Raw genomic sequence first — 25,508 nt, 5'->3', positions numbered from 1 at the left:
TACTGTGTTAAATTGAAAAACACATCTCTTTTGGTTTCAGGTCAGGGTAGACATACAAATCCATCATAGGAGACATTGCAGAAAATGGAGTCTATGTAATGACAACTCTGCAATAACTAAAGGAAGGGGAGACAGGATCAAACAGATTGAATGGTGAGATCACACTACTGAAGTCAAAGGAAATTTTACAGAGGCCATTTCCAATGTTCTGGAGCTATTCACAACAAATAGTACATGAAGCAAATCCTACTTTAGGGCATGAGCCAGACAGAGGGTGAATCTTGCTGAGATGAGTAACACAGGGACTGGTTGTCTGTGGTATGGAGAAATCATATGATCATGCAATAACTGACAAGGTGTTGACTGTTAGACAGTCACTGTATTGGCAGCTTGGCAGCGGCAGTTTTTCTGGATTGAGGTGGGTGTTTAGAAATGGTTTGGAGTCTTTTTGAAGGATTGGTTCTCCATTACAACTTTATTCCCTTAGCAGTTTCACTGATGCTATAGTAGACAGTGAAGGATATAAAGGGATACCATTGTGAAAAGTTATTTCACCAGGTAAGAAACTTGCAAGGGGATTTATATTTCAAAATGTCAGTGTCCTAAAATGCACATCAAAAAATATCTTGAGAAAAACAGGTCCAGAATTGCAACTTATGTGGCAGCATCACTCAGAACCTCAGGTACTTAGAAAAGGATAACAGAGGGCCCTTTGGTATCTGGGGTTTGTGGTCTTCAGTGGAGCTTTTGTACATGGAATAAAGAATAAATGTCAACTTAAGACTAACCAAATGTCCATATTATTTTAAAGAAAAACTGTATAAGATTCTGCAATTCCCTTTCAACAACCCCAGCCTTTTGACTATGCCCTTGTTTGGTCAGTCATTAATGATACTAATTGTGTTTGGTGAGTTGTAGCATCTTGATTTGAAACACTAATGTCAGTAGGTGAATTATGCCAAGAAATTTAACTCTACTGTGTCATTGCCAAGAAACTAAAATTATCCAAAACACTGTAAATATGCATTTGGATGTAAATATGCTAAGGTATGAGATATCTTCAGTGAATTCTGTCTGTTGCCTTGCTGTGTTAGGTTATTTTCATTTGGGAAGCATTTCTTTAAAGATCCAGAATGAATTCATCTCCTAATATTTAATATCACTGGGCTTAAGAACATGTACACCAACCCACACACAAAGTCCTAGACATTTTTAAAGACAAGAATTTCTGGCATGTGGCAATGTATTAATGCTCATAAAATGAGTAGTATCATTTTCTTCTCTCCTTGTTAGAGTGACACAGCATTTGACTGTGACTAAATGATGCTACATTCTCTATTTGTTTAGGGAACTTTTTTAGTGATAGTATTTCTAGAAAAACAGGTATTAGGCTTTCTTGCTGCAAGTTTTTATTAGGGCCCCAGAATTGCTCAAATTATGGTACAAAACCACAGACAGCTCTTTGGGGCTGATGAAGATGCAGAATACCGGCCCTGGCCAGCGTCTACTGAATCACAACCCCCATTCTAATAAGATCACAACTGTGCACATCAAAGAACTAAATTTGACACTTGTCTTTCTGAGTCAGTCACCTCACTAGATATAATAAGTTTCAACACCATTGATTTTCTTCAGCAATGAAATCTAATACTGCATATGCTAACTAGACATAAAAATAACAAATAAACTAAATTATGCCAACATTTGCCACATACTAAAAAATACAGTGTTATTTGTGGGTATATATGACAAGAAATATCTCAGATTCTCCAGCAGGGTTCTGAGGCAGGAACTGATCAAAAGTGTAATATGAAAAGGAAGGAAATGTCGGTGAGAGCTTTAATCCACGAGACTAATAAAACCTAATGTTTCCAAGATAATTTTACATATAAATGAGGTATCTTTAAAGAAATGCCATGGGTTATTCCTTCTGTGTTCAGTTCTGTGCTATTTTACTGTAATTGCTCTCATTTATCATCTTCATTGGGTTGAAGAGAACAGAGGGGGAAATCCTATAGAAGTGCTCTTGGGGCTTTTGTACATTATTTGTATTTCTGGCAACAGAAAATTATTTTCTGTTTCCCAAATTGTGTGTGCCTGTGTACGTGCTCACACTCATGTCTTCAATGGTCAGTCTTCTGTGATGTTTCAGTTTTTCCTCTGTTAGCAACACTGAATTGGCAAATAAATTGCATTAGTGTTGAAGGAAGAATGTGTGCTCTTTTTCTTTTTGTTTCATGTGTGTTCCCCAATGTGCACACAGTAAATACTGCGTCTGCAGTTTTGTCCTTTTGTGTACTGGCCAGCTTCATTAACCAATACTTGCAATATTCTGTTGATGCATGATTTTTTCTTGTTTCTTCTCAAGTATACCATGGTGCCCTTTGCTCTATGCATCGTGCACATATACACTCATAGACAGGTGTGAGTGCATCAGAGAGAACGCATGACCCAGAACTGAATCAATGGTTTATTTTGCAACTATACCCGACAAAACGATGAGGTGAAAGAGAGACTCAAGGATTGCTGAAACATGAGCTTGGGGACAAAACGGGCTGCACAGTAGGTATGCTCTGTGTCCAGTGACTTCGCAGGACTTTTCAGTACTACGTGAATCCCAATTGCGCTTCATTCTTTTTCTGTATTACTCACTATGGACCATGAAAAGCCTATTTGCTATTTCCATTTTATTAACTTTCTGAGTGAAGGATATTCCTAAAGGAGATAAATCATTAGATTTTACCATATGTGTATGTGTAAATGTACATGTATACACATGCATGTACACAAACACACACACACACACAGAGAGAGAGAGAAAGAGAGAGATAGAGAGAGAGAGAAACATTTTACAGTGACCAAAAACATCTTACAATGATCTAAAAGACAGATACTTGCAGTTCATTTATTTCTAAGATATTCTGGATTCTGATTAATGGGCTGGTGCTATTGACACCATTAGTACTGTATTAAGGTTCCATACATGTGTTTCATTCTCAACCTTACTATTATTCTTAATCAACACATAACCTCCCGCATTCTACACTGTGAAGGGTTGATCACTTCATAAAATCTGAAAGAAAGTGACTACCGTCAAATGATATTTGTAAAGCTATAGAAAGCTGCTTTGCCAGTCCTCTCCTTTTCTTCATGCATGTTGCATATTTAGCCATTATCTTTTCAGATAAATTGAGCAAATTCATTTGTGTTCGAAACAAGGGCGCTAGTGTGCTGAACTAGGAGCTGAGAAGGTACATGACCTCACTGCTGGGTCCACAGGAGAATTCTTCTGGGGCCTCACAGGGAAGATTCCAAATGAGTGCTTGACTTGGTACTCAAACTCGACTGGTTGAGGCTTATATTTCATATCTAGCTGATGCAGAAGAGGTGGCTGATCTTCCTTTCAGGTTTTATGATTGCTTCAAAGTTACTACTTTGCCCTCTCTTGGGGAATATATAGAGGGCATGTTAGTGACAGATGTTAGGTGGTTAAAATCAGGACAGGAGACACAGAAAGACTGATTTTGTACTAGTTTTGGGTCTATAATGTTGGCATTCTTGCTGCTGGGCTCTGGCTGAAAAGGGATAAATGAGAACCAGCGTGGCTTCTCCACAGACAGGAGGCAGTTCCTATGTGGCTAATCTTCCTGACCCAGAAAGATTGCTCATCAGTGTGGGTATAAGCACATGGTGATAAACTCATCAGTTTTCTGGAAGGAAGATTGCCATACAAGGGGAAACCAACTGATCATTTGAAGAATTGAGCACACTATTGAAATGAATTTGAAGCCAGAATATTTTAGAACAATTTAGATTCAGGGTTCTGTGAGCAAAGCAAAACATGTAGGAAAAATGTTCATAATTAAAGCTTGTTTTTAGTGAACAGTAATACCTGTGACCCCAGCTGATATTTACCAGGTAAACAGGAGACAATCAGGATGTTTGATAAAATATTAATGCACTGATACTTTTTATTGGAAGCAGAAGCTTCCTGGTGCATTTATGGAACTTCTGAAATAATTCTATGCTCCTTCAGATATAAGTGATCAGAGAAAGAGTCTTTGCTAGCATCACTCACTCACTTTACATGCCTCTCAGCCTGCCTCATCTTCCTCCAATTTGCCATCCTGTGGCCCCTTTTTCACATTCTACATTTCAACAGTTCAGGGACCCCAGAAAGTACAAACACAATGCAAGTTGTTATGGTCATCCCTAGCTGTTGAGAGATGGTAGATCCTCTACAGTGTATGTCATGTGTTAACTGTGGACAAATAGTTGTATCTGTGTGCAAAGCCTTTGCCTCAGAAGTGTAAGAGTTCTAACTTGGAAGCGATGGTGATGATAGTGATGTGTAACTTGCTGTTACTTGTTTCCCTTAAGATTCTTTGTACTGAACTTCATTGAGAGGAGACAAAGTTAAGTCAAGCAGACTGGCACACATAATAAGGCTTCATTACCTCTTTTGAGATCATTTCACAAAATAATATAGTGAAAGGGAAGCCAGCATTTGAATAAGTAAGATATCTAAAAGCATTACTTTGTGACCTTGAAGGAAGTATTTAACCTTTCCTATCTTCAATTTTATCATCTATATAATAGCAATTATAATAGCTAGCTCATGGTGTTCCTGCAAGAATTTAATTAGATAATGGACATTATGTGCTTACCACAGAGACAGAGACATGGGAGGCACTCAATACAAAGCAATTATCCTATAACTATGACGTTTATAGAGTACAATCATGAACAAACTGTTTTTGTAAAGTGCATCATGGAGTCATTTTCAGAGTTAACATCACTTTGGATTCCATTAAAATTAAATTTTGAAGAACATCTTTCATTTAAAGCATTTCACCTTTTGTCTAACACATATACAGTCTACAACTACAGCAAGGCTAGCATCTATGACTCTTTGGCTGACCTATGGATGTTAACAGTACATATTTATCACAATCACGAACTTTCTTATTTTAAAATCATTTTAATTTTGTATTTTTATTTTTTGAGATTAAAATCACAGTATTTCTGCCTTCCCTTTCCTTTCTCTAAACATTTCCACATAACTCTCCTTGTTCTTTATCAAATTAAAAAATATAATTGTTATATATATATATATACATATATATATATATGTTAGGCATATGTATTCCTAAATAAAACTTGTTCAGTCTGTATAACGTTTACTACTATGTATGTTTTTAAGGATGACCATTTAGTACTGAACAACCAATTGATATGTTCTTCCTTGATGAACACAATTTCTCTAGCTCTCAACATTCCTTAGCTCTATTTGCGTAAGTTTGTAGTTCCTTGTGTAGGTTGGAGGTCTCATGGGCTTTCCCAAATTTCCTTTGGCATATCTATTGGTGTTTGAAGGCAGGGTTTAAATGAGTCCACAAGACCCAAGAGAAATGATAATTAGGTATTTATTAGGGGAGAACTTATACAAAAAAAAGAGCTTATGACTGCCACAGTCTTCCTGCTCCCGAGGATGCAATTTCTGCCTTTCTAGGGCTGTCACCGAAACCTAAGAGCATGAGCTGGCCCTTCCTCTACCTTATAAGGGGTCAAATCTGACCACCTGAAGTCACACGCATAGGGTGTGGCCAGCACAACAAGTTCACTGGAAAAGCAAAATGCTACTAGAGGTGTTGTCCTAATTCGCCTCATGTTTAGACAGTCACATGGAGGAAACATTGTCGTTTAGTTTCTTACTTTACTAGGAGACACAATTGTCTTATTTAGAGTTACTATTGTTATTACGAAGCTCAAATACCAAGGCACATTATACACGAAAACTTTTAAAACATTTAATTTGGGGCTTGCTTACCATTTCAGAGAGTTAGTCCATGAACATCATGACAGCAGACAGGGAGACATGGCTCTGGAACCGTAGCTTAGAGCTTACATTCTGATCCACAGACAGATGCAAAGAGAGACTGGGTCTACTGTGGTATTTTGAACCTCACAGCCCACCCAAAATGATACATGTCCTCCAACACAGCAATATTTCCTAATCTTTCTTAACACTCCCGGGTAAGGAATTAAACATCATAATTTGTAAGCCTATGGGATCCATTTTCATTTAAACCACTCCAAAAATCTCCCAGCAAACTCCATGGTCATCTGGTTCTTAAAAATTGTTTGGCTCCCTCATCCATAAAGTTACCTGAGCTTCAGGGATGGAAGTTTTTTGTAGGTGTATCCACTGGGACTGGGCTGGGCAGCTCTGCAATTTGATTGGTTGTTATTTTCTCTAGTTGTTTCCTTCTGTTGCAAAGAGAAATTTCCTTGATGTGGATGCAGACTACACTTATCTGTGGGTATAAAGACATATGTTTAGACTGTTGTTGGAGAAATATGCTGATTTACTAAAGTGATGGTAGTAGATTCTTCTCTAAAATCCACGATTTCATTAGCCCTGTGTAATAAGCTAGTTTGCCAGTACCAGGCATGATTTAACCTCATGCTGAGCAAGTCTTCAGTCCAATTGGAGAGTTGCTGTTTATCACCAAGGTCTGCAGGTCATTGTTATGCCTTTTGAGTTATCATGTCACACTGTGGAAGTCTGCACAGTACTTTCTGACCAGGAAAGCTAGTCCTTATGGAGGAAGCTACCGAGTAAGTCCCAGCTCAAAGGCCTCTGTGCCCTGTTTCTGAAATGCATTATGTCTCCAGCAATAGGTAGATACCTTCAACCTTTGAGGGAGAAGCATGGATAAAATCGCAATAGGTGAATGTTTTGAAAGTCTTTTAAGCAGCCCAGAAGAGGACTTGTTATGTGTCTTATTAGACTTTTCTGTTGTTGTTATTAATAAGGTGTCTTTGTTTTTGCAGGGTGCATTACCATTCCAGCTGAGGAAATTCATTAAAACAATATATGTATGCTAATACACAAGATTACACACATGATATGTTCCTTTTTAAAGAAATTGTTAATAAGTGATTTCTTATGACTTCCTTCAGACATCTTTATTGTCATGTTACCCTCCCCTTCCCACTTATGTAAAAATCACTTATAACTTTTGATAGTCTGTTTCATCAAGGGAAAGACACACACTCTGACAGACAGTCATTATAATTAATATGTAGGCTAAGTAGACCTCCTAAGTTATTGCTTGTTGTTTAAACACAGGTAAGTTAAAATACACTGAGGAAAATGGAAGGCACATATCCCTATCCTCCCTGCTTTGTGTTACTCATTCAGTCCTGGTGTCAGGTAGTTTTCCCCCAGGGAATAAGCAATGCCAACTAAAGAACTGTGCTGTGTTCCTTGAGAATCAGCAATGGTCTTGGTGCTTATGGTATGCAACCATCATAGAGATATAGACCACATTTTCTGTAACTCATGAAGACGGTGCTCTTCTTAGTGCTGTCTCCACTGAGAGCTGTGAAATAAGTCTGCTTTTCAGGTGTATACAATTGATTTCATTTTGGATAAATTCTGAGGAATAAATAAGCCAACAAGAACAAAAAAGGTGTTTCTTGTAGATCCTTAAAGAGTCTTTTTTACCTTTTTTTATATGAAAAGGAGGCAGTAGCAGCTTATTTTCTAAATTGCGAGTCAAACATCAATTGTTGGCTTGCTTCTTTCATTTAGGAGAGGAGTAACTAAAGTTCCATGGACTTTAGTAGCCATTGATACATTGGGAATTCTCTTGAATTCAGCTGACTAACACACTTGCACTCTAAACCTCTCTTCATTTACTTGATGCTAACCTACTCCTGGTTTTTAGGTCTTCATTGGGAACTTGCATCTAATCTTTAATTATTTTATGCTGTAAATAAAGATTTCGGAAAATATATCTTATCCGTTTGAAAGAAGTGCCCCTATTGACAGCACTACACAGCAGTGTCCTCATGTTGACAGCATTGAACTTAGAAGCAGTTCTTTTTCAAGTGCATGGGCTCAGCTATCTGACATAAGAACCAGTCAGTAGACTCTTGTTCTGAAACATCCCTTATATCGGTGAGCAAAATCCCTTTCCTCAGGCAGTTTTACAGAATTATTTTTCTAGGGCTTTTTCTTTCCTGTCTAGTCAGTCTTTTAGAGGGCTTCATATCAAAGAATCCTGACTATTTCTAGAGTTTCAGGCTTTCCATGCTGCCCTAAACTTCTCAACCATAGCCAGAAGCTATATTACGCTATCACAGTAACTCAAGAGATCAAAGGGGCAAAGCACTTGCCTCAGTGAAGAATGCAGCTTCTGTCCTGAGTTCGAGAGATATTCTCAAACTGATTATTTGAGCTCCAAACCAGGATTATATTATCTGCAAATTATGCCCTGTCTTTGGAGTAGGAATATAACTTTTCTGTATTTGTTTGACCACATGAGATTGTGCTCCTGTTTTTGATCGCAAATTTACTTTATAATTGGAATAGAACTGAGGGTTTTGCACATACTCAAATTTCTGTAATTGAATTCTGTGTGTACTACAGCAGCCAACAAGAGGATATTTTTTGAGGGAGAAACAAAAGAAATTTATAGTATTTTAAACCTAATTATAGTTGAATGTATGGATTTCTAAATAAAGCAATGTTGACATACCATTCAGCAGAATTATCTATGATTTAATTATGCAGTAAGATTTCTAGAGTCCCTACTATAGTTGTTTAGTTTCTTCTATCTATATAAATTCTCCTCTGTTCCCCACAAGAGTATGCTCAGCACTCCAAGAACATGTGTATATGCTCTGGAGAGGAGGATTTGAAACAATTAAATAAATACTGAACATGTAATGTCCTGTTAGCACCGAGTTTAATGAAGGCAGTGTTACATAGACAATCACATATATGACAATATTTCAACTACTTTTTAATCTATTTTTCTTTATATTAAAAGTTCAAAGATCAGGTAGTCTGTATCAATTTTTGTCCTGAAGGTTATAATTAATGCCAAAATGTTGACCATTACAGTATACTAATATTTCCTTGTGAATTTGATGCACATTGTATTTCCAGTTGCAATGTTGGAGAATGCTATAATTTTGTTATGTATGTGCTATGTAAATGCCAAAGTCAATAAAATGGTGGAAAATTGCTTGATCTATCCTAAAGTCAGCACAATATACATACACAAGTACACACAAAATGAAACCATTTTTATGATCTATTTTTAGTTTCTTTAAAATATGTGTACGTAAGTGATGGTCACATGCATGAGGATGCTCACAGATGCCAAAAATTGGTTCTGTCACTTGGAGCTGGAAATACAAACTATTGTGAGCCCTCTGATGCACATGCTAAGAACAGAAGCAGTGTCCTCTGGAAGAGAAATAGGTGTTCTTAATCACTGAGCTGTTTCTTGGGCCCTGAGACACTATTTTAGCACAGTAATGTCATTAGATGTGATTTAGATTTCCTTAATAAAAGAATTGTACTGTCATCCGTTTACTTACAGATTCATCATAGTCCTCAGTGTGAGCTGTGGTTATAGCAACATTGATTTAATATGGCTCAGTTTTCCTGAGTGCTCAGCAATGCTTTTCAAATGTTAACTTTATATAGCTATTTGTGTTACATGCAGCTACCCCTATCAATGAGACTTTTTAACATTAGAAGTAACAAGAAATGATTTGAAGCCCTCAACATGATACCAAAGTGCAAACTTTCTGTCCTCAGAGTTTGAACGAAACAGCAAGAGGTCAGAGGTGGCTTAAGGGGAGGTACTAGACAAAATCAATCATCTATATAACTCTTCGGGTTTGTCAGTCTTCACAACACCCATTTAAAATATGTAAACAAAAAATCCTTTACATAAACCTGTTTTCCTCAGAAATTATTTGCTCTACCGGAATTATGCCTAGATTAAGTGCACATGAGGATATATCTCTTTCCTCAAGTGTGCTCACATAGAATATTCTAACACTTATGAGTCCATGCTGTTGTATATAGAAGTAAAGTTCATAAATCTAATTTTAATTATTTATGAAATTCTATAAATTTCTTTTGCTTTTCTCAAACTAAAATACCATTTTTTGGCTGGGGCAGTGCATACAAAACTAAATTATGGGAAGCTGAGAATGTTGCTAAATATGAGAAAAAACCCTTACATAAAACAGAAAGTAAAATTGTAATCAAAGATAAGAGCATAATCTCATGGAATCAAACAAATAAATTGTACATTGCTACTGTAAGGAAAGTATGGAATTCATTGTTATTTTTAATGTCAGTAGGTCTGCATGCTTAAATGTATATACAATCCACTATTTTGTTTAATATAAGTAAGTGTACATGTGTACATATATATATATAAAATCCAGTTTTCTGTTTAATATCAGTAGGTGTACATATATACATGTGTTTTTCACCCAGTGTTCTGTTTAATATCAGTAGGTGGACACATGTACATATGTGCTTGTCATGTGTTTTTTTATGAAGGGCTAGATTGATGTAGTTGATTCTGCAACCCTGATGATTATAATACTGCACTAATGTAATTTTTTACATATCTAAATGCACAGGGATCACTTTTCCCTTTCTAAATTTTAAGAGAATAAACTTTTTTCTTTGTTTTTGAGGATAAACTTTCTGTAATATGTCCAAAGAACTATATTTTGGGGTGAATGAGCATTCCTTATAATAAAACTAAAACTATAGATAAACAATATTAAACAATTATATAGTATAATGGTTCTTTGGAAACATAATTAAGCCATTAAATACTTGTTGTAAAATGTCTGTGGGAAGTTAAATTTAAGATATTTGACATCAATTCTTAGGAGTCATGTAGTCTTAAAAATAATAAAGAGAAAATGTTCACAGCATTAGATATTCCACAGCTCAAAGTTGTGAAAAACCATATGAATAGAAAAAAATCATATCTTCTGCAGTATTAAACTTTACTTAATACTGTATTCTACATGATTCTAAAAACTGTGATAAAGTTTCAATCTTTACATTTAATATACAAATAAAGAAGTATCCAGCATGTTCTTGATTTAAGCTTCTTAGTCTTATAAGTCCCACGGTTTTGTTTGGAATCATTTCACAATGGATACTTTTGTAGACTAGTCACCATTGTATTCTCCTTTCTGCACTATGATGCACCAGATTTTAAGTTGAAGATAAAAGAAATGAAAGCACTTGCTATCAGTAAGCTGATGCCCAATTGCATTTATGGAACAATTTATAGAACATTCAGAGATTTAAACATCATAAAAAGTAAAACTTCAATACAAGCAGTGCCACAGAAAGTTCACTTATTGTAGAGCATTGGCATCTCCCCAATAGCTTGCATTTACATGATGCATCAAAAGCTCACCATTACATTTACACCTATTACAATGTTCTAATGTAGATGCTATCTTTATTCCAATTTTCAGTGAGGTAAGGTGCTGTACTAAGTTTAGATGACTACTAAGTAGCTATAAAAACAAATGCAGGGTTAGTCGTCAAATCTAATGTGCTTTCCACATAAGTGCTACATATTTTTTCATAAAGTAAAAGTGAGGCTGTAGGCAGGGTTTGAGTTCACGTGGAAGGATTATGTGGGAAAAGGAAAAAGTTAAGGTTTTCATTCTAGAAGTTAGCATCACATAAGAGAATAAATACAGCATGTATTGAGAGTGAAAGGGGCATGGAATGAAGCATGAGATAAATCTCAATTATTAGTTGTAAGCAACGCTCATTAAATTTCAATTAAATAAATAAATCAAGCCAAAAATTTTCTTTAGATTTGGCCAGAAATTAAAAATTATTTATAAATTGAAAGTAGACATAGGGTAAAATTTCTATTCATGGAATTTCATCAATTATTTGTGCTAATGGGAGAAAATTTTATGTTCTTGTATATCATCAAGGGAATAAAAATTAGCAGTGTTCTATACTCTGTTTTCTTTCAAACAACTGAATATCAAGTGCACGTTTTGTGTCAGGAGTTTATATCATGCAATGAAAAAGGAATAATCACTAATACCAGATATCTCGCAGCCTAGTGCTAAAGCAAAATGCTTGAAAATAATAGTCATGGGCCAATTCAGAGTGGTGGACTGCAGTGTGTAGCATCATGGGAAGCCTTTCAGGAAAAACAATTGTCAAGCACCACCAAAGGCCCTGCTTTCTAGGTTGATGATGCTCAGTTGTCAGAAGACATGTTTGAAAGGCATGTGAAATATATGTAGGAATGCTGGAAAAATGCAGAAACAAATTCATAGTAATGTGGTTGAGTACAAGAGTAAGGAGACAGAAACGTAGGGTATGCATTTAGACAGGAAACCAGGCAAGTTTCCTGAAGGGATCTGGGTCCTTCTGGTTCACTGTGAACAAAACTACAATTTAACATTTAGCTTTGCAATTTACTAATTGAGGATATCCCATAACTAAAGAATAGTATGTCATGTTGGGCATAATTTAAGTCCCATAAGAATGACCATTTTCCTCTCTGTACTAGACATTTTCTTTTCTGTTATAGGACAAAATTTATTCTGTTGAGGAAAACTATATCAGCAGAATGTTCGGAGCAGGACACAGTCAGAAAACAGGCTTGCAGCATGCACAATCTAAACTCTGAAAATATGTTCAACAGTGTATTTTTAAGTGGAAAACAAGACTTCTATTTGAGAACGTATTCACTTAGCAAAATATTTTATTATTTTGGACATTTTAAGAGAATTTAATTGGACTTTGAGAAAAAGGAAAGAGACAAGAGTGATTCTTGGTAGGACAAATGGGCAGGAAGTGGACTGTGGCAGCATTGGAGGCGGTTGCTGCTTCTGCTGCGATGTTTGTCTGCTCTGCTCATCACAAAACCAACTCAGTATCTTTACTTAGACAAAACATGTGCTGCGACTTGTGTCTTCTCTTATATCTTATTACTGAGCAAAGAAAACTATTTTCTCCATATTCAAAACATAATTTAGCTTTAAAAAGAATACAGAAGAGTTACATCAGTCTAGGAGGCTTGCTTGTAAAGCAAGGCTTAGTTTTACAAATTAAGTCTATTTCAACAAATTGCGCAAAGTATTTAATTTCAAGAACAAATACTGTTTGGGAGTATTGTATAGTAAAAATCTTTTAAAGGAAGAATACATTTCTAACTGTTGTATTTACAGTATTATTAGAGTACTTAGTAACCTAAAATTAGCTTTAGTGTATTCAAAGTGTTTAGACTAAAATAATCTATGTAGTGAAAACTTTCATTGTGTTTTTTGAAATTCCCAGAGGTTACCTTGTCCTACAGCCCTTCTCAGCATTTTTAACTCTTCATGATTCAGCAGCTGCAATAGGCAGCGCCATATGTAGCAATATCCTGAAGACTTCTAACTTGTCCTGTGTTACATAATGTTAATGATATTGATGAGTCTCTGAAGAAACTATCTCAGAAATGCATCCAGCATCCATCACCATATGCTTTTTTTCCACTTTGGAGAATGAGTGGAATCTATGATCACACAGCTTTGGGTGCTGACAGCTTCCTAGAATATATACATGTGTGTGTGTGTGTGTGTATTTTTCTGTGTTCCAATTAAATAATTGTGGTACTGTCAAAGGATTTACGATAATATTTCACCCAGTAGTGGATTTAACTCTCAAAGTTCAGGGCCATTTCTACAAAGAACCTCTGGTTTTATACAAGTGTTTTAATACACTTTAGTATGACAGTCTTGAAGGATAAACTGAAGTCTAGCCAGCCAAACTCTAGCTACAAGGTCATTCCATGGTAACAGCGGGAAAGAAGGCAAGAGTGATGACTCCCCCAGCTGGTGTGCAAAGAAAGCACACATTTCCCTGCTTCTGACTAGTTTTTCTCTTGATCCTGAATGTTAGTGCTAAGAGTCTCATAATTCCATATACTGCTTTTTAATAATCAAGCTATGTCTCTGATTCACAATCTATAATAATATTGCCCCAAATGTGCCTTTATTATCTGCTTTACTCTTTAGTTCTATGGACATATTAAAATAGATGGTCATACTTTCATGGTCCTACTCACATTATTTTTCATTGAACAATTGCAATTTTAATTACTAATTCATTTCTATTTTCTTATTACAAAATTTTAAACATCCCCCAAAATTATATACCCAATTGTATTTACATTGATGTCATTATATACCACCAACCTAAACACCAGTTTGACATTTATGTCTAATTTTAGATTTTAAGAAAAAACACTTAATTTTAAATAGTACTTTTATAACTGTCAACCATAGATATTAATGGCTTCATAAAGTTTGTTTTAAATTAGTTTGTGTCGTGTTAATTTTAAAGCTATTATTTGTAGTACTTAGAAAAATCAATGCCTCATTTACCTTTATTTTTATGTTCTGAACTCAAATACATTTGTACTTATGAATATAGGTATATCCACTCAGAGCAGTTGAAACAAACATGTAGTTGTAGAAGTAGTGATTAACCAAGTTAATGAAACATTACAACAAACGCATTTTGTAGTTTTGGTAATAGGTATATTACAAATTGGTAAAATTTATGAAAGAGATGATATAAACATACTTCCGAATTTTGGAGGTCAGTGGCAACGTTTCAGCTAACATACAATGTATTTATTAGCTCTTTGATAATTTGGTACAATGAGCTTTGATAATAATCATCTCTCTTCCAACTGCTTTTAGATCTACTCCTCTTCCCTACTTACACAATACTGTCTTTTATTCTTTATCAAGTTAATTTCTCTTGTCCCTATATTTATGGATAGGTGATCTTCCACTGGAGAATAGTCAAATTCCTAGGACTATATATTAAAAAAACAGAAAAAACTTAGTCAGCTTCTCCTAGTGGCTATTAATTGCCAATAGTTCAATGGCTAGGGGTGAGACTTCATTCCCAACAGCCCTCTCCATACTTGTGTTAGCTCTATTTGGAGTTTTCACAGGACTTGTGCATACCCGTCATAGAACTAAATGATAGAGAATACAAATCTTTGAACGTGAAGTCTATGCTGTTTAAGTGGAGGAGAAGCATGTTTGTGCTTCAATGAATTATTTGAAAAAAGAGTATCCCATTTCATGTGCTATATACTTTTTAAAAATGAGTTTCTGTTCACATATGCAATCTGGATGTTTTTGAAGTCAAGCTGTGCTCTGGTAGCGTTGTCTGCAGTTGTGTTTCCTAAATTGCACCTATTAACTTTTGTACTAAAAAAATAAAGCTAATACACAGACTTCTCTTTCCTCTCACCTACAGGTCCCGGGGAGGTGGAGATGAAGTGCCCCTTTAATCATATTACTTGTCGTGGAGCGAGTGCATGTGTCCACTTGTCACAACTGTGCAATGGGGCGTTAGACTGCCCTAACGGCTTTGATGAAGGAGTACATTGCCAGGGTGAGTTTGTTACGAAACAATGCAATTGAAATATTCAAATCTGTATAGTAATAAAAATTCAAAGAGAAGTCTAACCCTCTTTTTCTTTCAACTGTAGATGTAACCGAGAGAGACAGAGAGAGAGAAAGACAGAGACAGAGACAGAGACAGAGACAGAGATGGTTTTATTGCTGGTTTCTCAGTATAAAGTTCAAAGATATAATTATCACAGTTTCTTGAAAAACATGTTGATGAACACAGACCCAGACTTTGAAGCTGGGGATTAAAAATAAACTATTTCACATAAAATTGTTCTTTTGGGCAAAGCAGAATGAGGAGTCATTATCACAGTAGATTGACAGCCAAGCCTGTTTATTCAATCTTTGTCTTAAAGAAAATATTAGTATCAAAGTTCCTACAATTTTATATTTAGATCAATGTGTTTGTGGGAAGTATTTTCTTTGATACTACTTCTGTCCTACTATATTATGAACTTTCTTGCAATTTCAATGTGTTTTAAATATCAGGCTCTCATTTCTACAAAGACACGAGAGAAAAAATTGAAATAAAGAGAAAGTAAAATATAAGTGGAGCTGGGACATTCCAGAACCTGGGAACGGGTTGCAAGGAATGAAACATGAGACTGTGAATCCTAAGAGCTTGTGAAATTAAGGAGGATCAGGCCAGGCCTGGGTAAAAGAAGAAACCTTCCACACTCACACATCTTATTGCCCACACTCCAGTTGATAGAGTACCTGTCAGAGCCAGGTGAGGCTACGGATGCCTGAACCTATGGGGACTTACTTCAAATATATTCTCTGTAGTTGTGTATGAGTACCAGTGTCCTTCCCTGGTTTTCACAATATGTCTCTCTACCAAATGGTAGGAAGCAACATGCTAGGGCTGGAGACAGCTCTGAGGAGCCACTATTTTTCTGCTGTTATATATCCACTCTTCCAGCATCAGTCACAGGGAAGTACTGGAGCCCCTTGGTAGGGACTGAAAGAAAGGAACCGTACATGAAAGAACCTTTACAGCATGAGTGAAGCTTTGTAAACAGATTGAAATGACGTTGGACAGACTCTGATTTCTACATAGAGGGATTGCAAGATGGACCCAGGGAAGGAACAGCAGCAACAAACATCTCCACAATATGTCACTGAAGTCAGGATGTAAACAAGAATAAGTTCCTCATGTCAGGGTTAGTGAGATACATTTAACAGAGGAGGTTTTAGAAAACTGAAGGTCCAGTGTTGCATAGCTGGGTTGGTGGCTGAGAGTACTTGTTACTCTGGGAGGGGATGTGAGTTCTGTTTCCAGCACATATGTTAGGGACCTCCTTGCTGCCTGTAACTTCAGCTCCAGGCAATTTTATGGCATACATATAGATCCATGGATATACACATGTAAGAACACACCATGAAGAGAAATATAGTACAATAAAAGTGGAGAGGCAGTTATGTAGGAAAATGTACCAGGCAGTAAATTTCTAATTTTCCCAGAGGAGCTTACTATCTACATCTCTTTAGAATGTTCACACATAGATATTGCCTTTTAGGATGGGTGAACATAGACACAAAGAGTAATACCGGTAAATTTTCAATTGCTGTTTATGTCCACATAGAAGAGTAGGATTTAAGGTAAAAGATATGCAATTCTAGACTGAGTGGCCAAAAAATACTTTTTATTGAGAAGATTAATTTATAACTGTGCGTAATTAATTGTACTGCAAGATGTATACAAAGAACATCAGAGAACACTGGATTTGTAAAATGTATGTGGTTTGTCTTAAAGAGGCAAACGTAGATATTTGTCAACACAACGGCTCTGTATGAGTGAAGTCTCCCTCCCCACATTCAGAGTGCTTCCTCCTTGCTCATTGTTCATGAAAACATGCCTCTTGATTGATTTTCAAGCACCAATACTATGAAGCATCTAGGGACCTTTCTACTATAGACATAAAATAAGGAAAGAAATTGTTAAGTGTACTTTCCATTGCTGTCTCCTAATGATGCTGTCTTTAAAAAAAATAATCTTGTTACTTTCAGAGCACGTACTCTCATTTAAATAATTACACACAAAACGAAAGCCATGACTCAAAAATGAATTTGGCTCTTTCATCCAATAAATGATTCAAAGTACATTTGGTGGGATATTTGTAGTCTTTATGAAAATTAATAATAAGTAAAGCTTAAAGATTTGAACTTTATGTTCTGGTCTTGGGAATGCTTTTGTGTTTAGTGAATTGTTTTCTGAATGTTTCCTGGCTAAATCAATTCCTTTCTAGTCAAAACAATGAAAAATATCTATTATTAAAGATTTTCTGTAACACAGATACTTTAATCTCCATAATTTGGTTCCAATTGATGGAAAAATGGATTTTTATATGGGCATAGTTATATACAAGAATTTGCTTGTGAGATATTTAACAATAAGCACTTGTAAAATAACCACATTATATTTTCAAAATTTCATGTCTTCATACACAGTATTTCAAAGTAGTAGCAATATTTCCCTATCTAAGTTGTAGGAGCAATACAAGGCATGTATTAAAGTTTGAGATCTGTATTCAGGCAAAAGAGTGATGGAAAGAAGTAGCAGAAATCAGACCACAGCATATCTAAAAATGCCATCTTAAATTTGACCTTCTTAGGATAATCAATTATGTCAACATTTTGGTGAGGCATTGGGAAGAGGGATTCTTTACAATTCTAGTCCTAGTTATAGTACATTAGTTACACAAGGAGACAATGCGTGTGAGGACAGCATTCTCCAGTCACAATCTGCTCCTATTCTGTTAAAAAAAATATATCAACACTCTATAAATCACTGAGAAAACTTTTTTTCAATTTCCATGTCACTAGAAAAACATAACTATGTAATCCGTATGGTTTCATTTCATAAAATGGTTAGGGCTCTTTTAAACCTAAGGAGATTAAATATCTGAGGACTTGAAATCCTTAAGAAATGAAACCTTCTGACAAGAATTAATTATCTCCCAAGCACAGTGATGCAAAGAAATGCCACAAAAGTCTTTTGTAAGTTTTAGCTTTTTATTCTGATCCTATTTCTAGGTAGCTTTGGGTTTGCTATACATGCAATTGGTGTATTTGTCAAGAAACATATAAAAATATTCTCTTATATGTACACTTATTTCCTTGAAATAATAGCATTAATTTTTAATTACACTGATTCTTACTTAACAAAACAGGGGTTCAGCCTTAATAATATATACTCCTTCATCTTCAGTCTCTTGTGAAGAAATGACATGTATTTACTCCAAGACTAAACAGAACATTGAAAATGGATAGCTGCTTATTTATCTTTTGCTTTATTATCCATAGTACTTAAATCTTATGCTAAAGTGTTTTTAAAACCTTCTGGAGAGGTTTGTAACCAAGAAACTCTTTCAGAATCAAACAAGATAAATGGTAGCTTTTATTTTTATAATGATTTACTATTATAAATTTAGCACTTTTGACATCCTTGCTTAAGTGTCATATATATTTCAATTTTTTTCTAAAACAGAATTAATTTAAAAAAATAAACAAGGAGCCCAAGTATTCCCTCCCTCTATATTTCAGAATGGAAAAAATTATCTTGGTTTGTTGTTTTGTCAGTCATTCTTTTTTTTAATAGTCTTAGTTTTAGGAAAAGTGTCATGTATAGATCAGGGAAGTTTGCAGCTAAGGTTAGAATTAAAAGTGAGCTAGGGTTCATACTGGAATTAGAGTTAGGATAAAGACTGAGGTTGTGGTCAGGATAAGTGCTAAAGTTAGAGATAAGGTAAAGAGTAGGTTAAAATTAGGTCAAGACCCCCTGAATGTGGGTGTCAGTGAGGAGGCCTAGGTAATCTATTGAGCCTTGGGCAGCAGATCAGTACCCATCCTGAGTATACAGACGGACTTTGGACTCCCATCCAACAATGTGAGGTGCACTCTCACCCTGAACTCTTGAGGAAGGGTCTAGGCCCTGCCCTATATGAAATGACAGACTATAGACACCCCTACGTAGGACCTCATCCTCCCTGGGGAAATGAGGGGATAATGGGGGGTTTGGGGGGAGGGCACCGGAGGAGGAGAGGGAAAGGGAGAGGGACCTGGAACTGACTTGTGAAGCAACCTTGTTTCTTATCTAAATTTAAACTGAAAAAAAAATTAAAAAATAAAATTAGGTCTATGACTACTTACGGCTGGAGTTAAGTTAGCATTCTTAGTAATTCTAACACTAACTTCAAACTGTTAAGGTTTATTTTAAGCCTACTAGAAAGGATGGGAGGCAGGGTAGTAAGAAAGGAGACAAGAGCAGGGAAAGGAAAGAAACTAGTGATCTGGTGAAGACCTTTGAATTGTTTTAATGTTCGCTCTTCAACAATCCATTTTCTTCAACTACAATTTTACCAAAGTATGTAATATAATATATGTGGAAATAATATTAGAGAAAACAGCCATATTGGCTTCCACCACAGGAGATGGGGGTTGTCTTCTCAAGTGACATGAACTATTCAAAAGCTTCAGGTTAATAGTCATTGTAACATAGATATATCATCACAGAACAGGGGAGGTAGAAATGCTGGTGTATTTGGGGTCAGCCTGGTCTACAGAGAAGATTCTGTTTCCAACACCTATAATTAACTGACCGACAAAGCAAGCAAACATAGAGACAACACACAAAGAAACAAAAGCCTATTTTAAAGAAAGAAATGGAGCCTGACAGAAAGAATTGTACATTTGTGGACAGTCCACTTCAGATTCAGAAAGGTTTTCTGTTTTGATGCATAGTTGTGGGAAAGTAGTATGATTGCCTACAGTCTATCTCAGGTTTAAGTATTGCTTCTTAGAAATTATTTTTTAGCAATTGAATTAGATAAAAGGCTCTGATACTTGACCCTAGTTGATTTCCAGAACAACTATAGTCCAAGCAATAAAACAATAATCCTTAGAAAGAGCCTGGGAAATGGCTTAGCCGGCAGGATGTTTGCTGACACACAAGGATCTTCCCACACAAGTCCCAGCGCCTTGAAAAATCTTCGGATACAATGATGTATAGCTGTAGTCTCAACACTGGGGAGCAAGAAACTGCAGGATTCATGGGGTTTCCTGGTTAAAAAGTCTAACTTAATCAATCTCTTGAAGTACAATAAAAGACCCAAAAACAAAAACATAAGAGAATGATTGAGGAAGACATACAAAAAAGATTCCTGGCCTCCGTGCCAATTCATGCACAATCTTGTGTATGCACAAACACATGTACACAATCCCTAGAAATAATAATTACTGTTTCAATAAATCATTCATTTTGATAAATGTCAATTGGTCCATAGGATTTGCATCTTAATGGATTTTTTGTATTATTTCAATGGTGTACCTAGTACTTAGTCTTTAAAAGATTACCAGTATATATATTGGAAAATGATGGATACATGAAATTTATGATTGTATTCTAATGAAATCCTGCTACAATAGAGCCACTTTGTGCATGGGCATACATAGAATCATATGCTTATTTTAAATCAAAATTGTATAAATACTGTTTAATTTAAAATATGCTTTCATGTTGTTGTTGTGGGAAATGCAGTTCTCACCTTAAATAGAATAAGAAACAGTTTATTCAAGAGATGCATTTGAGTTACCATGGCCCTGGACTATAGATTTATGTCCCATAAATTCTATGTTCTCATGAGGAAGCAGTTTCATAAAAGTTTTTACAATAACAATACAAAGAAGGCATAAATACACATTTTAAATACATTGGCGGAAACACCGAAGAGGCAGTTGAATCAAGATGCAGGAAGCTCTCCTATAGACCTCAGAAGCCATCTGATGACATTCTTAGAATTTGGGAATACAGAAGATAGTACTCTGCCAAGTTAATTGCTTCCAAAATGTTTTCATTTGCTAGTCATAGGATGTTAGTGCTAACAAAAGAAGTATGCAAGGAATAGTGAACTATGTTGAAGATAAAAGCTAGATGAAGATAATGTAACTAGTCCATTTATTTCCTGTAATCAAACCTCTCCATATAACTGCAGTTCTAATGAGTTAATCAGTCCAGGAATACTCATTGTTAATACATACATATGACTTCAGAATATATATTTATGGTTCCTAAGCTAATGGTCTATGTGGAGCACATGGTACAAATTTTAGAAATAAATTATGCTCTCTTTTCCTACCATTTTGGCCTATGGATCATCTTTGATCTTTAGGCTTTGCAGAAAGCATATTCTATTTTTGAAACATATTGCCTACCTGGCATTCAAACTACACAAATCTATTTGAACACACTGGCATTTTGAGAAAACTGGCTAGTAAGTTATCTCAGACTGAGAAACTGTGGCTAAGTACCTTACATTGTAATTCAATTCTAAAGGATAATTAAGAATTCTTTAGTGTTCATCAAGAGGAATTCCTTTTGATAAATTTACACCTTGTATTAATATTGATGCTATACTAAATTTGTAATCTCTCTCCAAAAAGACAAACCTTGAAGACCAAGTTTTAAATAAAATTAGTCATCTGAAGAAAGAGGTATCATTGTATTAATTGCTTTAAATGTTCTAAAATAAAAGACAGAGATGTAGAGATTGCTCAATTTAGTGAAAGCAAATGACCAGGGTTCAATTCCAACACCTGTGGGGATTCACAAATATCCTCCATTCCAGATCCAAGGAATCTATAGCCTTCTTTTGACTTCCTCACGCACCAGGCACACATGGGGGTGCTTACATATACTTGCAACACACTTACAGGAAAATCATTTATATCCATTAAATAAATTAATTTAATTAATTTATAATTCCATAAAAGTTATTTATAAAATAGATAAACTCATTGAAACATTTAACATAAGATGATTTCCGTGTCCAGTTGTTTATATTTTTGTTTAATTCTTTGCCTCTACCTCACTACCTTAGAACTCCAGATCCCCCAGGCTGGGATCTCAGGCATGGTCTTCTCTAGCTCCTTTCTGCCATCATGGAGATTAACCTAGTGTTACATTATGTAAACTACAACCTCTGCTCCAAAAAAAGATCGTTATTCACAAAACATGTCAGATTCTATCTTTCTATTAAAACCATATTTTCAAACTAGTTATAATGACATATTTCTGTTTTGATCCAGTTTTTACCCTATATAAGAATTTGAATGTATCATTTGCTTCCAATTGTTGCTGAATTATCTCTATTTAAATTATGTTTTAATATATACATATGTGTCACAGCTACACAAGTGAAATGTACAATATATTTCTTACCTCAAATATGTAGGGTAGAATTAATAATGACTTTGGTGTGGACCTTTGGTTCTGGGTAAAGAAATATTATTTTCCAAATATACCAAATTCCTTACATAGAATTCTTAAAGACTATTGTAATGATTTGATGGAACCATGGCCCTGTATTTTGAAGCTCTGCACTTGATCCTTATATGGAAAATAAGAGAAGAAGTGATACATGTGGAAAATAAACCAGATAAGTCAACTTCCTCAACCATGCTAAACTTTCCTCAATAGGAGACAAATATTAGTTTTTACCATTTTAAAAGAGATAATTGACATGAATACTAGTAAGCTTTGGGGGTAATTATTATCTTTATGCTTCGATCATGTATCTCTTCCTGATATGATAGAAAAAAGATATAACATATAATAATTTGCGTGTGAACAAAATGAAGTTTTAAAATTTGCCAGTAAAAAGGTGAAAGATTCCCTCTAGCTGCTTCATTAACTTGCTTAAACGTCTATTAAGCACTGACAATATTCAAGACATTTATCTGAGCTGGGAATATAGAATGGTCTACCTTGATGTAGTTTATGTATATAAGGGGGATAGGTAAAAGAAGAATACAATGAGGAATATTTAATCTTGTTTGCAGGAATGCAAAGAGATTTCCCAATAGAGCTGATGGCAGATCTGCATGTCACTCCAGGAACTGTATATGCCAAAGAAGAAAATATGGGCATTCAAAACCAGAGGTCTATTTGTTGCAAATAAATGTATGAATGAGCACTGGATGCTCAGGAGAGCTCTGAGTTTTTGGGAAGAATGACGGATGAAGGGATAAAAATGGAGACCTGTGACCTTGAAGCTGAAAGGGAATATTAGCAGACAAAGAGCAATTACACGAGAATAATGATGCATGCTGCATAGCGCATTTAAAATGCATTGCATAAAACAGAAAAGGGCAACAGAGTAAAAAGTGATACTAGAATGTATGCACAATGGAATTAGAAGGATGCTAGCCAATTGTGTTTAAAACCTGAGCAGATGGATGCCAGAATGTTCACATATTTGTAGCAAGTCAGGTTGATTATTCTTAGAAAGAAAATAAGTACATTTTTATAGTCGCAAAACAAGGAGCTGAGTGGTCCTCTGTTCTGATTTTGATCAGAATCCACATTATGTATTTTTGGCTAATTTATCACTTAGATGGAGAATACCTAAGTGCAGGTCAAGAAGGGAGCCCTGGGCTGACCTGTTTAGGGAATCCTTTTTCAGGTAAAAGTTGATCACTTGAAAAACATGCTTATAATTTATAGCCACTAGAGTCCTGGCCTTAGTGAGATACTAAAATGATAATTTATGATGCTTAAATTTTGTCCTCTTATTGCTCAACTTTGGAAAATGACTGTTTCTATGTTATTCAAAAGTATGAATTGAAGGAAACTGTCATTCAACTCTACTCACAATGTGAGGCCAAATCCCCTCTGATTCCATATTGTGTTTCTCACACACAGCGTGATATTTCTAAAGAGCAACGAGTTCAAGCAGCATCTGAGATTGAACTGTATCCTCAGGAGTCACACAGAACACCGCTTAAGAGCAGGGAGTTAGCTATGTCCTTGAGTTTCTTTTGCTAGTTGTCTCTAGTGGAAAGTACATAAAATCTTCATGCCTCAGCATCCTTGGGGACCCTGTCTCCAATCAGAAAGGTGATGGGGAGCAAATCATCTGAGTGAAAATTTTGAACTAATTCCATATTCCCTGTCAGTTTTATTAATTGAAAGAAAAGAAAAAATGTGCTGAGCGAACACGACACTGAACAATTTTATATAAAGCATTCATAATCCAATGTCACCATGTTACTCAGTGTTCTATCACCTTGAGAAAAATCAGTAATTCCACAAACTTAGGAATTTAGTTTTCATAGAAAGATCTGTAAAAAAAACAATAATTCTCTGAAGAATGTTTATAAAATTTGGATTTAAAATAGCATGATGTCATCCTGACAAGAATTGACCTATAATTACTTAAAAAGAATTTTAATTTGCTGAGCCGAAGTTGGGGTTATAGATTCTTAAAGATTTAGTAATTGAGTTAGTGTCCCTGTTGCTGTGACTGAACACCATGACTATTGAAACTTAAGAGTCAAGGAATAATTTTGGTTGCCAGCTGTAGGGTACAGTCCATTGTGGCAGGGAAGGCAAGGTGTGAGGCCGCTGGCATGTTTCATTGCCATTCAAAAAGAAAGTGCTATTGAGTGTGCATGCTAAATCCCTTCCTCATTTTTGTGTTCTTTAGGGTTTCTGTTCAGGCAATGGTACTTCTCTACTTAGGGTAGGTCTTTTCACCTACACTACAGTAATCAAGATAACATCTCCCAGACATGTCCAGAGACTCACCTTATGTAAGCAATACTTCCAGGTATGCCCAGAGGCATGAATTCTAGGTGCTGCTAGATTCTGTTGACAGTAAATGATAATCATTGAAGTTTCAACTCTTGCCATCTTTACACTACAAAAAAGCCCAAATCTCTGTTAAGCCTTCTTTCCATAATTAAGTGACCATTTTATAAAATAAGATGCATTCTATGTACCTTCAAAAGTTCCCACTAGTCTTTAATATATTTTACCCTTTATAAAAATGAAGTCTAAGACTCATCTGAAACCTACGACAATCTCTTAACTGTAAGTAGATTAAAATCAAACCCAGGTGACCTACTTCTACCATGTAATTGGGGGATAATACATATTTCCATTCCAAGGGTGAAAAGAGGAGTACAGAAAATAATTATCAAACCAAAACCAAACTGAAAACTAGCAGAGCAAACACCAAGTCCAGAAGCACCATCTCTGAAAAATAGGGCTTGCTTTATTTTTTTCAAAATAGATTCCATTGGGGAATCATCAAAGTCTATCACATCATTTGGGGCAGAATCTATGCCCTCCCCTATATCTTTGCTGAAAGGGTAACCCTCCATAGGTAATGGGCTCCCAAAGCTCATTCCTGCATTAGGGATAAGTA

The 25,508-nt window shown here is 35.5% G+C and overlaps 1 protein-coding gene across 6 annotated transcripts in view; it reads left to right on the top strand.

Annotated features, from left to right (window-relative positions):
• Window positions 1–25,508, top strand: part of Lrp1b (LDL receptor related protein 1B) — a 1,890,041-nt gene that overhangs the window by 636,040 nt on the left and 1,228,493 nt on the right. For all 6 annotated transcript variants that reach the window (XM_040745299.1, XM_040745298.1, XM_040745301.1 and 3 more), the window contains exon 3: window positions 15,146–15,283. In XM_040745299.1, coding sequence (XP_040601233.1) covers window positions 15,146–15,283 — 138 coding nt within the window. The remainder of the gene's footprint in view (window positions 1–15,145; window positions 15,284–25,508) is intronic.

Source organism: Mesocricetus auratus, unplaced genomic scaffold (genome assembly GCF_017639785.1).
Source record: "Mesocricetus auratus isolate SY011 unplaced genomic scaffold, BCM_Maur_2.0 Super-Scaffold_100004, whole genome shotgun sequence".
NCBI classification, from domain to species: domain Eukaryota; kingdom Metazoa; phylum Chordata; class Mammalia; order Rodentia; family Cricetidae; genus Mesocricetus; species Mesocricetus auratus.
The sequence above is the reverse complement of the archived record's forward strand: the minus strand, read 5'-3'. Positions and strand labels throughout refer to the sequence as shown.